Source organism: Dendrobates tinctorius, unplaced genomic scaffold, assembly GCF_039654945.1.
Source record: "Dendrobates tinctorius isolate UK_male_01 unplaced genomic scaffold, ASM3965494v1 ptg000032l, whole genome shotgun sequence".
Lineage (NCBI taxonomy): Eukaryota > Metazoa > Chordata > Amphibia > Anura > Dendrobatidae > Dendrobates > Dendrobates tinctorius.
In genome coordinates this window covers 3,052,407-3,065,412 of record NW_027361700.1, presented here as the reverse complement: position 1 = coordinate 3,065,412, position 13,006 = coordinate 3,052,407, and the positions used below count along the sequence as shown (strand labels likewise).

The 13,006-nt window shown below is 44.0% G+C and overlaps 1 protein-coding gene across 2 annotated transcripts in view; it reads right to left on the bottom strand.

Annotated features, from left to right (window-relative positions):
- Positions 1–12,681, bottom strand: part of PLEKHH3 (pleckstrin homology, MyTH4 and FERM domain containing H3) — a 113,487-nt gene extending 100,806 nt beyond the window's left edge. The window contains exon 1 of one of the 2 annotated variants that reach the window (XM_073572313.1): positions 11,748–12,681. In XM_073572313.1, the coding sequence (XP_073428414.1) occupies positions 11,748–11,882 (135 nt within the window). In that variant the 5' untranslated portion in view covers positions 11,883–12,681. Of the gene's footprint in view, positions 1–10,133; positions 10,270–11,747 lie in introns of those variants that run through there. The other variant, XM_073572314.1, reaches the window with a different exon arrangement.
- Between the last annotated feature and the right edge of the window lie 325 nt (positions 12,682–13,006).

Sequence of the window (13,006 nt, the reverse complement as noted above, 5' to 3'; positions counted from 1 at the left end):
GCGAATTGTGAGAAAGGATCACAAGACCACGGCCCCCGAAATTCACTGCTGAGCTCAATGAACACCTACAAAACCCAGTTTCCACGAAAACTGTTCGTCGGGAGCTGCACAAATCTGGATTCCATGGAAGAGCTGCAATTCGAAAACCGCTGCTCTCAATGACAAATGTTTCCAAGCATTTAGAGTGGTGTAGAAACCTCCAGAATTGGTCCCTCGAGCAGTGGAAACGTGATATTCTCAGACGAATCATCGTTTACCCTATTTCCGACCTCCGGCCGAGTGTATGTTTGGAGACAGCCGAAAGAAGCATTCCATCCAGACTGCCTTCTCCCAACCATAAAACATGGCGGAGGTTCTGTGATGATTTGGGGTGCTATTTCAGGGAGATCCGCCGGGCCAATTATATCCCTTCATGGAAGAATTAACAGCCGCGATTATTTAGGCATTTTGGGCGACCAAGTGCATCTTATGGTTCAAGAACTGTTCCCAGAGGGGAACGCCATCTTTCAGGATGATAATGCACCAATTCATACAGCTAGAATCGTTAAAGCATGGCACGAGGAACATTCTAATGAAGTTGAGCATCTGATCTGGCCCCCACAATCCCCAGACCTCAACATTATTGAGCATTTATGGTCGATTTTAGGGATTGAAGTTAGACGTCGATTTCCGCCGCCATTGTCGCTCAAAGAACTGGAGGGTGTTTTAATTGAAGAATGGGCTTCAATTCCTTTGGAAACAATTCACACCTTGTATGAATCCATACCTCGGAGAATTGAGGTAGTAATCGCCACAAAAGGTGGACCTACACCGTATTAAACTAACTTTTGTTGATATTTCCAGGTGTGGTGTAGTGACCACTGTGTCCGCTAGGGGGCGCTGTGTGGATGACCGAGGAGAGAGGATGAATGGCAGAGTAATGAATGACCATTATGTATCTCAAGGTGAGTGGCCTTGACATGGGGACTGATGTGTGTGTTGATTAGCAGTGATACTGCTGACGTGTTGTGTCAATGTGTCAGGGAGAAGTCTCCAGGTAGCTGGGGAGACAGGCGGACCCAGTTACCTACAAACCCACCCAGGGGGTGTGTTTAAGAACGCTGTTGCAAAGTGTGTGTGTTCAAGGACCTGTGATGAGGTCATAGCCATGTGACCCGGTGGGCGTGGCTACGGACCATATAAGGTGGCCAGGGTAGGTCACATGTGGTGAATGCAGGGACCCGGTTGGTCCGTTGTGGAAGGTCCCGCTGGGAGATGGGGCTTCCTGGCTAACAGCAGGTGAAGTGGCTGTGTGTAATGGCTGCCAGCATCTGAGCGTTCCCAGGGGAACAAATGAACATCTGGAGTAAAGCAGCCATGAGGAGACCATGACAGGATGAGATAACTTGGTGGCTAGAAAACCTGAATATTGAACATTGCATAACCTGTATGACTACAGGGTAACAGAGTGGAGCTGTGGCATGGACGCTATGCTGTTTAAATGAACTTTATGTTGTGGCTGTGGGTTTATGGTGCCTGAATAAACCGCATGGAGTAATTTTATGGAAAACCCGTGCCGGTCGTGATTATTTGGCTGCCAAGCGAATGATCCCCTATGTGAATGACAGAGCTACCTCACACAGATGTTTCCATTATTTTGTCCAACCCCTGTACATTTATTGGCACAATTCATTTGTTTTGCCTTTTTTGTCTAGGTTTTGTTGGTTTAGCCCTTTTTAATTTGCACTCTTTTTGAAGTGTATTTTATAGGAATTCATTGCCATTGGTGTATATATTACAGCCCCTAGCAATGCAGTCTGCCTTTACTAACAATTGTGAAAGAATAGGTCTTTATATAGAGCTCACTGAATTTGCGAGCATGTAAGTTCATTAAATTTCTTCTCTTTTAAATATCTCATGATGAACGTTGAATGGTATCCTTGAAAAGCAGAAGGAACCACAGCAACTCAGCCACAAAGTGGAGTCCGCACATTACAGAGCTGGGTCAACTATTCCTGAAGCATAAAAGTCTCATAGGGTCTGCTGACTCAATAACTGCACAGATCAAAACTCCCTCTTTGTGCCTGGAGCTTCATGGCATTGGCTATCAGGGCCATGCAACTCTATACAAGTCTTACATCCATCACCAAACACAAGACCAAGCGTTGGATGGACCAGTGTACAGCACACTGCCACTGAACTCTAAATAAGTGGAAACGTGTTCTGCGGGGTGACTAATCACACATCTCTATCTGTCAGTCTGATGGACAAGTCTGTTTTTGGCAAATATGAGGAGTACGTTACCTACCTGACTGCGTTGTGACGACTGTAAAGTTAGGTTAAGGAGGGATAATCCTATAGGTTTGTTTTTTCAGGAGTTGTTTTAAACCCCTTAGTTCTTTGTTTTTAATCAATCGTTTGCTTCAAACTTTGAGTGAACAGTTTTAGGAAGGTCCTTTTCTGTCCCACATCACTGTGTCAAGAGCATAAAGGAAGGCCCATAAAGACATGGTTGGGTGAGTTTGGCATAGAAGAACGTGACTGACAGAGCCCTGATGTCAACCGCATTGAACACCCTCATGATAAACTTAAATAAAGATTGTGAGTCAGGTCCTCTTGACCAACACCAATGTCTGACTTCATTACATTTCTTCTGGATCAATGGCCGAGAATCTCCACAGATTCCCTCCAAGATTTGGTAGAAAGCCTTCCAAGAAGAGTAAAAGCTGTTTATGCTGCAAAGAGGGGACTGGATCCGTATTAATTCCTAGGACTTTAGAATGGGATGTCAAGAAAGCTCCTGTAGGTGTAATGTATGTAGGAGTTTCCATACTTTTGTCCGTATAGTATTTGCAGGGAAATCTTCTGAAATAAAGGTGTGACTGGTGGCGCAGCCTTCTAGATTTCTGGACGTGTCAGAAGACACTATTGGCACCGGCATTGGAACTGAGAGTTCGATTGACGTTCTAAATTTTCCTGTAATGAGAGAAGCCAGCAGAAACAGAAGGATCCTAGTAACACACACATTTTTACATGCCTTTTTTGTGGTTTAAGAGGAAAGCCTGAATAAATAGAAGGTATGCTTAAGAGCTAGGAACCTCTATGGGTATAAAACAGCCTTATGCCGATTTACAAGTGACAATTTTCTAAACAACCCCAAAACAATGTCTGGTGTATGAAATTATTACAATCATGGAGACAAATGCTCATGTCACTAAATGCTACGCCACCACGACCAATCGCACATGATGGACTTTTCATAGGAGATGCTCAGCAGACGTAAAATATAGCAGAGCTGAAAATCTGTCATAGGAAACCTGCTACATTTGAAGAATGAATGCAAGATCCTGTAAAATTGTTGAATCAGGATATCGGCATTCAGCAAATAAAATGGGAAGGCAAGTTCACAGTCTGACAACTACTTATTACATGGCAACTTCTCTCTGTGACAGCTATCTCAGTCCCCCACAGCTTGACATAAAATCTGACATCTGTAACACTGAAAAGACAGGCGTAATAATCGCATCTTGTCCGACAGGTTTTCTACAGCCTCCAGCAATCTGATGCTAGAGCCACTCCTTACTCAATTTGTACAGAAAGAGTCAGATTCCTTTATGCAAGTCTCCAGGTTTTCAGAGAATACCACACAAAGGCAAAACCACTTCCTGAAAGCCACCCAACAATTAAAGTGGTCATGATTCCCCAAAATGACTAAGCCTTGTGCTAACTGTGCAATTAAATACAGCTTGCTTCTTATACTACAGGTCACATTGTATTAAATATTCGTACATAAAATGTGCTGACAAGTCTAACTTAGAAATTCTTCCTCCTTAAGCCATTAAGATAATATATTAAGGATTTACCATTTATGCAACTCGTTAATAAAGATTCACCAAAGGGTTATATTATGCCTCTTCAAACCTGCGCAAAGATGTAAAAAACTCCCATTTTGATATTGTGGCTTCCCTTTTCCGGATGCTTTGGATAATCATTGAAGTTTATGCCATCATGCAGTCATCTAAATGCAGATATCTACACTGGATGTAGCTCTCCTTCTGGATAACCCATGAGGTCCATGTCATGTAAACTCTAAATCAACATTTATATAGATAAATAGTATTAAAGGGAATCTGTCTCCTCATTTTTCGTATATAAGATGCGGCCACCGCCATCAGGGGCTTATCTACAGCATTCTGTAAAGCTGTAGATAAGCCCCCGATGTAACCTGAAAGATAAGAAAAACGAGTTAGGGCCCCGTCACACATAGCGACTCACCAGCAATCCCGACAATGATATCATCGTGTCAGGATCGCTGGTGAGTCGCTACATGATCGCTGGTGAGCGCGCGGCGTCGCTGTGTACTTTAGTTACCAGCGCACTGATGCAGGGAGCTGGTAACTAAGGTACACATCGGGTTTCTAAGGGACGTGCGTCAATTAGAAACCCGATGTGTTCCTTAGTTACCAGCTCCCTGCATCAGTGCGCTGGTAACTAAAGTACACATCGGGTTTCTAAGGGACGCACGTCCCTTAGATACCCGATGTGTACGTTAGCTACCAGCTGATCGCTGGTCTCCCGCCTGTCACACGCAGCGTGCTGGCCAGCGGGAGACCAGCGATCAAAGAAATGTCCAGGGCTTTCCAAGAGCGATCAGCGATACCGGCAGGGGGGCCGGTCGATGATCGCTGTCACACACAGCGATCTCGCTGGTGAGATCGCTGTTGTGTCACAAAACTTGTGACTCAGCAGCGATCTCGATAGCGAGATTGCTATGTGTGACGGGGCCCTTAGATTATACTCACCCGGGGGTCTGGTCTGGTCTGATGGGTGTCGCGGTCCGGTCCGGCACCTCCCATCTTCTAGCGATGACGTCCTCCTCCTTATTTCTGCCGCGGCTCCTGCACAAGCGTAATTTATCTGCCCGGTTGAGGGCATAGCAGAGTACTGCAGTGCGCAGGCATCAGGAAAGATCAGAGAGGTCCAGGCCTGTGCACTGCAGTACTTAAAGGTTTCCATACAGCTTAGCTCTTGGCTCAGTTTATTCAGCTGACAGCTATCTGATCATCCCCTTAACACAGACCTGAACAAAGTGCAGCCCGCAGGTCACATGGGGCCCTTTCCCTGTTCTGGTGTGGTCCATGAAGTGGAACAGTCGAAGGGTAGGATACAATTGTGTCCTGCACTACGCGGCCGCCCCCACACATTTCTCTTTCATCTGTATCATCATCGGAGTACAGTTACGAGTGAAAACAATGATGGAACAGAGAGCCATGTGAGGTCATCATTCTGCATAGGAGGCTGGGTGGGGATATAATGCTATGTAAGGGGGCTTTTGGGGGACATATTACTGTGCAAGGGGACTCTGTGGGGACAGAATACTATACAAGGGGGCTGTATGGGGACATAATACTGTGCAAAGGGGCTGTGTGGGGACATAATTCTTGAATGGAGCTATGTGGGGACATCAAACTGTGCAATGGGGCTATGTGGGGACATCATACTGTGCAATGGGGCTATGTGGGGACATGATACTGTGCAATGGGGCTATGTGGGGACATCACACTGTGCAATGGGGCTATGTAGGGACATCATACTGTGCAAGAGGGCTGTGTGGAGACATCATACTGTGTAAAAGTACTGTCACAGTCACACTAAGCGATATCGCTAGCAATATCGCTATAACTTGTGACGTTATAGCAATATTGCTAGCGACATCCCTGTGTCTGATACTTACCTCCGACCGGCTCCCCCGCTGGTTATCGCTGATCGCGCGAGAACGTCCAGGACTGTTTCTCGTCGTCAGCTTCCTGTGGAGAGACGAGCGACGAGCGTGGACGCGGGCGGGAGGACGCAGGATCGCCTGGTATGACAGGTAAGTAGCGACCCCCGTCCCCAGCTATGTCGCTGGTGAGATCTGCCTGTGTGGCAGCTCACTAGCGACCACTTAGCGATGCACCAGCGATCCTGAACGCGTCATATCGCTGGTCGGGATCGCTGGTACATCGCTAAGTGTGACAGTACCTTAAGGGGGCTGTGTGGGGACATCATACTGTGCAAGAGAGCTTTGTTGGGATATCATACTATAATATAAAATGATAATGATAAGCAGAATTAAGTTCAGCTGGTTGGTTCGGCCTTCCACAACAGTCACAGTCTCTCATGTGGTCCCTTGGGAAGATTAATTCCCCACCCGCATGATTAATTAGACGAGCTGCGGCGTCAAGCTCTCATTCCGCCCAGCTCCACAGATTTTGCCTAATAATTTTCAACTTTTCAAATCGATTTATGTGACATAATTACTTTGATGAATGAGGGCCTTTGTTCTTTGGGGCATCTTAAACTAAGCTAAGTAAATATAGCAAATAGCAAATTTGCACTGGATTTAATCATTTTCACTGGATTATAGGATATGAAAGCAAATAAATATTCAAAGTACATCAGTGTGTTCTTGCGTATTTTATCTTCTATCTATTTACCCATATGTGTGCCTTGGGGAATAGGTTAGAAGAGCAAGGCCGGCAAACCTACAGCTCTGAAGCAGCAGATGAAACATGTGGGTCTCATTACTGGGACCTTCACCGCAGGCCAAATACTGAGGGGCTTTGTTGCTCCTCTGAGAAGCCAGGTGCTGAACATTCATTGTGAAAATGAACGTTGAAGAGTTACATTGATGAGCAAATTCCCAGATGTAGCCCAGCAGATTTGTTTTCCAGAAAATTCATTCTTTTGTGACAGAGTGTGTGAAGAAATACAGGTGATGTCCTACCTAGCATGTAAAGATGGGCCATCATTCAGAAGCCGAATATGATTTGAAGTGCTCTATGATCTTAGATCTTAGGCGAAAAATTGGTCCACTTATTAGCAAAAAATTCTTGATTTCAGAGTCTCTCCATGAACTGTATTTAGCACAAAGGAACTCCCTTTAAGCTAAGTGCACTTGACATCATTTAGATGCCTACAACATACTCACCAAGTTATTCAAGCAGAAGACACTTCAGGAAAATGCCAGACGTGTTTCTCCTTAAGTGTCTTTTTTGGCGTCTCCACAGTCGTCTTTTTGCATTTTTTTTATATTTGTGTCTATAAAACAGTGAGTGTCATCCCAGTGGAGGCCTCCTGAAGAATGGTCAGAACATTTCTTTTAGCAGGTTTGCATCTTTGGAAACAGGAAGAGGTCAAAACAGACTCCAAAAAAGGAACCTAAAGTATTTCTATACCTTAATTTATTACATTGAGGTGCAAATGTTCATTCTTTTTAATGTTTCTTTAGGGCTTCTTCTTGCAGGTTACGGAGCATATAGGTCTGAAATAGATGTCCTGTACATATATTCTTAGCCTTCCATTACAAGGCCGATATTGTGCTGGTTGGAATAGGGGTCAGCATAGGGCTGCACTGGGAGTGCTCTAGGCCCTCGGGCAGTAACAGTCTAGGCCTCTTTCCAATTATCTTAGGTTTACCTCCTGTATGTATTGCTTCAGACCTTGCACTATGCCCTTCTGTAGGAATGAATGGAGTCACACAATGTGTACAAACACTGACACATTAACCACCAAAATTGCAGTTGGGAGCACGTTTGTGTACAGAGAATTCATAGAAATCAATGTAACCTAAAATATTTCCATAGATGTCCATGAGAAAATAAAAGGATGACTACCTCTAATGTGCATAAAACGCATCATTCAGCACATAGTGTGACTTTTAAAGTGAATTTTAATCTCCCTCTTCCATAGTGATGAAACACAACCCTAGGTACTCCACAACAAAGATAAAACGTAGATGGGGAATCATTAACCACACCAACCATGCAGCCAGTCAGTCAGAATTTCTCCTGACTAGAAGGACTGCTGTCATCAGAAAAGTTCTTCTAAAAATGTCCATTTGAGTTGAGCATGGTCTGTTCTCACTAAGGCTGCGTTCACACGCAGCAGAAATGATCACATCAAAAACTTGCTCTGCATTGCTCTTTGAACTACTTGATTGAGAATTACCGTATTTAATTATGCAAGGAACGGCTGCTTCACCAGTAAATTCCAGTGCCTGTTGCAATTGGGAGCACGTTTTTTGGGTAAGACAGCTGTTATCTACAAAATTCAGCGACTCTTAAATGAGCAGTTCATGGATCGCAGCTCCTCAGGTCCAATGCAGTCTTTGATAGCGAGTGCTTCCACTGTGTGTCAACGCGACTAAAGATGAATTTACACTGCACGATTATCGAGATTAATGAATGACATGAAAGAGGCCACTGCCATTAAAGCATATTTAGAGAGGGGCTGCATGTCTCTTGTAATACCCCCATATATGCCAGGTAGCCAATGCTTTCCATCAAAACACTGCCTTCTTCCCGTAGTGCAATCTTATGACATCTCTTCTACAGGTAAGTAATACACAAGCACCCCGCTGTCTAGAAGATGTGAAAAATGTGATCCATTATCCAGGCCACTTCCATTGCTCCATAGTCAAGTTATGATGAGCAGGTGCCCACTGACTGAGAACAGGAGTCCATGTGGCTACGCAGCAAGCTGTGCTGCACTGTCTGATCTGATACCCTTTTTCAATGCCAGAATTAACTTTTTTCATGAATTTGTTCTACAGTAATTTTGATGGTGGATCAGACCAGACGTGCGAGCCTTAACTCCAATTGGACCACTTTTGAAAGTTACTAACCACCGCATACTGGAACATCCCTTTAGACCAATCATTTGGTAATTGTCAGACCCAATCATCAAACCAACACAATTTATCTTTTTAAATTCGATCAAATCCTTACTATATGTTTTCCAAGTTTTCCTGCTTCCAACTTCAAGAACTGCTGGTTTACTTCCAATCTAATATGTTGTTAATGTTGTTCACTTCAACCAAGGGTAGGTGCACACGACCATTTTATCTTCACCCGAGAAAATCAGTCAGATTATTCTGATCAGAGTTTGATCACAGTGGCCATCAGTTTTTCTTGGAGGTGGAGAGAATAATAAAAAAAAAAAATTCCATCCTCTAAATTATGTCAGTTCATGAAAATCGGACCGCACTCGGATGTCATCTAAATGTGGTTCAATATTTTCCACGGAACCTCAGACTTGTAATGAGGATTTTGATTCAACACTTGTATCAATATCAGATATGTCATCGATTATTTCCTTGGACCAAGGACATAATTGGACATATGCACAGCCCCAAAGAATAACATGGGTACAAGTGCGATCTGTGACATCCATGGATAGCACTCATCCGATATAATGTGCAAGAGCCCTGACAGTAATTTCAGTGGTATGGCTACATTTTGAGCAAAAGTTGTATGACATGAATCCTTTATTCCAAACTGGTTATGCATCTAAGATTGGGATCACACATGCGAGAAACACGGCCGAGTCTTGCATGTTAATACCCGGCACTGCCACCGGCACTCAGATCGGAGTGTGCGGCCGCAGAGCAATATATGGAGCTGCACGCTCTGTTCCCAGGTGCTGGCGGCAGTGCCGGGTATTAACATACGAGATTCGGCCGTGTGTGATCCCGGCCTTAGCCTGGGGCAGAGCTGCAATTCCAGACAAAGCCAGTAGACAAGAGTGGCACTATTTTTTTTAAATCTTATTCAACCAATCAGGAATTCTCCATTTTTGTACTCTTAGCTGTTGAGCAAAGGATAGCTGGTGTCAGTCAGGCATAATCTACAATCACATGGCAGATGCAACTATAGGCATGCCACTGGATCACACAATGTGTGGCGCTGCCAGCTTCGCATAGTTATCTTCCTGTGGGATCCTGTGTTAAACAATGACATAGTTATTGCAATTTAAGGGAGGAAAAAAAATATAACGTGATTTAGCCAATATCATACTAGTCCTGCAAAAGTTAGTTTATTGGGCCGAACTTCCGTGGATTCTCCTCTTACATCTGCACATACCTGTCACTCTATGGATTCTCTAATGTCAACCTATGGATTAATGTGGATTTTAAAGGCAGATAAATCCATCCCTCAAACAGAAGTCACCTCTCACTCAGCTTTTATAGCCACCTCCTGATCCAAGAAAAGCTATGTACTGGATTATGTTAACCTCTTGCTTTCCTGGTAAGACCAACATCTCCAGGCCATGCAGCAAGACAAGGAGTCCAAACCTCAAAGAATCCTTATGGAAAAAGAAATAAACTAACCAACCTGAAATGATCCAACCTCTGCTGACTTCGTCCTTATTGTACACATTTTTCTTCTACAAGTAACTGGATAAACCTCTGTACTCTTGGGCAGTGAGTGCACACAATGCAGCTGGTGGACCTACCCGAGACGTTTGGATATCTACGTCCTGGTGCTACCATACATCGAAGAACGCTCCCTTTATTCTCCACCTACAATGACTATTGCCCGGGGCAAAGTCACAAAACTGTAAAATGTAGCAATACTAACCTGGCGATGTTCCCAGAATGGTTGCCATAGTAACAGCAGTTTAACCTAAATAAAGTTTAAGTAACGATGGAACCCTGCTGATATATCAGACCAGAATTAGAAAAAGCACCACATATTTATTTTTATTTTTTTTACTTTACCCCAAAAAAGTTAATAGTAATGATGCAAAACTACAGATTTCTGACCAATCTGATCATGAAGATGAAATTGGTGCAAGTTGGCCATGTAGAGTAGGGTCACACATCCGTTTTACTCTCATCCGAGAAAATCCGTCCGGTTGTGCCAATCACACTCTGATCAGAGTTTAATCATTCAGAGTCGGATCAGATTGGAAAATAAAAATGAAAAAAACTCTCCACCTTCTCCACTCAGATGTCGTCCGAGTATGGTTCAATTTTTTTCAATGACCCATATACATGAATGGCCGAGTGCGTTCCAATTATCGGCGGCAAATAGTGCATTCTGCAACAAATCAGCCTCACTGAATAATATTGGTCGAGTGCTATATGTCAAAACGACAGATAGCCGTCATTGGATTTTTACGTCTGTACGAGCCCTTACAATGACAAATTTGTTAGCATACAACCAGCTCTCAACTTCTACATTTGGTATGATTGCCCCCAAATGAAACCTTTCTATCCCTTATAGTCTTTCTGGATGCTGTTAAGCTACAACCGCCGGGACTGGGGGAGATTTGGAGACCTAAATTTAGAACTCTAAATTTACCTAACAACTCAATGGATTTAATTGAATCTTATCCAGAGAATTTGGCAACGTTGACTTCATGCTCACCAGCAATGCCGCTAGTCCTCGCCTTTGTGGTAGGATAAGACATCGCATTATCAATAGAGGAATCACTTTGTACCTCTGTACAGTGGGAGCCAGTATTCCTGTATCTTATGGTGTATAAATATGTAACCCTTTGAATATGGTGTTAGCCCGTGCCTGGTGACGAGACCTAAGTAGTCTGGAAAGCTTGCAATTTTTCATTAGCTTTTCAGTTAGCCATTAAAGCCAATGAGGACACTTAATATTATTTTTACATTATAAATATACATTTATATCCAAGGACAAAAATGGAGAAAACAAACCTACCAATTAAGCACGCTTCCAGGCCGTTAGACTGTTAAATCATTCATTATAGACCAGCGGCTATTACATGAATTAATAATTCATAGGCAGGATTCAGTCATCGACAATTTGTAAAACCGGCTTTGACAACTTAACTGCAACTTTTACCATTGCCTTATTTACCGGTAATCTTCGATACGATTTCACGGGTCATCGTTAGTAAAGGCCAGACGACGAGGTTATCTTAAAGGTGGAATAATGGCATAATCATATACAATGGACTGGATGGACACTTACATTTCTGTTGGCCATCAGGACACCAGGGCTGCTCATCTCCAAGGATTCCTCCTCTTCCTCTTTCTCCCCATATCTGCCCAGGAGGGTGAACCCATGCCTGCAGCAAACCCACCACCAGAAACCTTGTAAAGGCATTCAGAAGGGTCCCCTCCACCTTAGTCCCCCCACCCTGTGCTTTGGCTTAGGTGGATTACATCTGACAATCCTTAACAACTGAGAATAAGGACTGGGACAGTTTCTGGACAGTCAGATACGGTGACAAGGAAATGGACAAGAAATCTGTTACGCGAAGGGGAAAAGAGCAAGACTAGTAGTCAATGAAGAAAAAATGTAATGGTGTGCCAAGAAGGAGACGCTATGCTTTGTAATCCAAATTGCTTGAAGGTCTAGGAGAATCCAGTATTAGGAATGATCGGACATGCCAGAGGTGGGCAGACAAGACAACTGTGGAGATGATCAGGGATCACAACCGGAAGACTGGACAGTCTTCTCTTCTCTATCTGGAAGGAGGGGTCTTGGCATCTGGTGGTGCCAACATCTGCAGCCACCACAGCCTCACAACTGGCAGCCGGGCATGATCTCACCCCAGTTAGGACTTTGCAGTGTTGGGTGTACAAGTGGTGTGTTGATAATCCCCTGCAGGAGCGCACATCTGGAGTTAGGAGGCACAAGGATGGACCTTTTATGTCAGGGATAGAAGTAGAAAAGGTCAGATGTACAGGAAACCCCCGCCAAGCCCAGGGCACAGTAACTCTGTCATTTTTTACTTGGATATTATGATCTCCTTTAAATCCATTAGTTGTAATCCAATGAAATAAAAAAATTAAAATATTTTAGTATTTTAAGGTTTTAAAAAAAATAAAGAAAAGTATCCAAATGAAGACGTGACTGCAGCTGTGTCTGTAACTACTTCCTGATGAACAAGGCAGAGAAGGAAAAGAGTGGAGGGAGAAATAAAAGGGAGGGAGTGGTGGGAGTGTGCTCCAGTATGGGGAGGAGGGGGGCCTATACAGCACACAGGCAGAGGCCTGACACTCACTACCATGTGGAGGGGGATGGGATGGAGAACTGACCAATGGCACAAAGCCTACACATGCCTGCAACCAATAGGGAGGTGGAGGTGTGTCACCAGGTTGTGCAAATCCCTGAGTGTACAGCTTGTTGCATCATGTGCCCCTTGGCAGCAGAGCACAGGCCAGGGAGGAGGGGGGCAGCCAGCTGCAGGGCTCTGCTACCACTGCATTTAACCACTTGCGGCC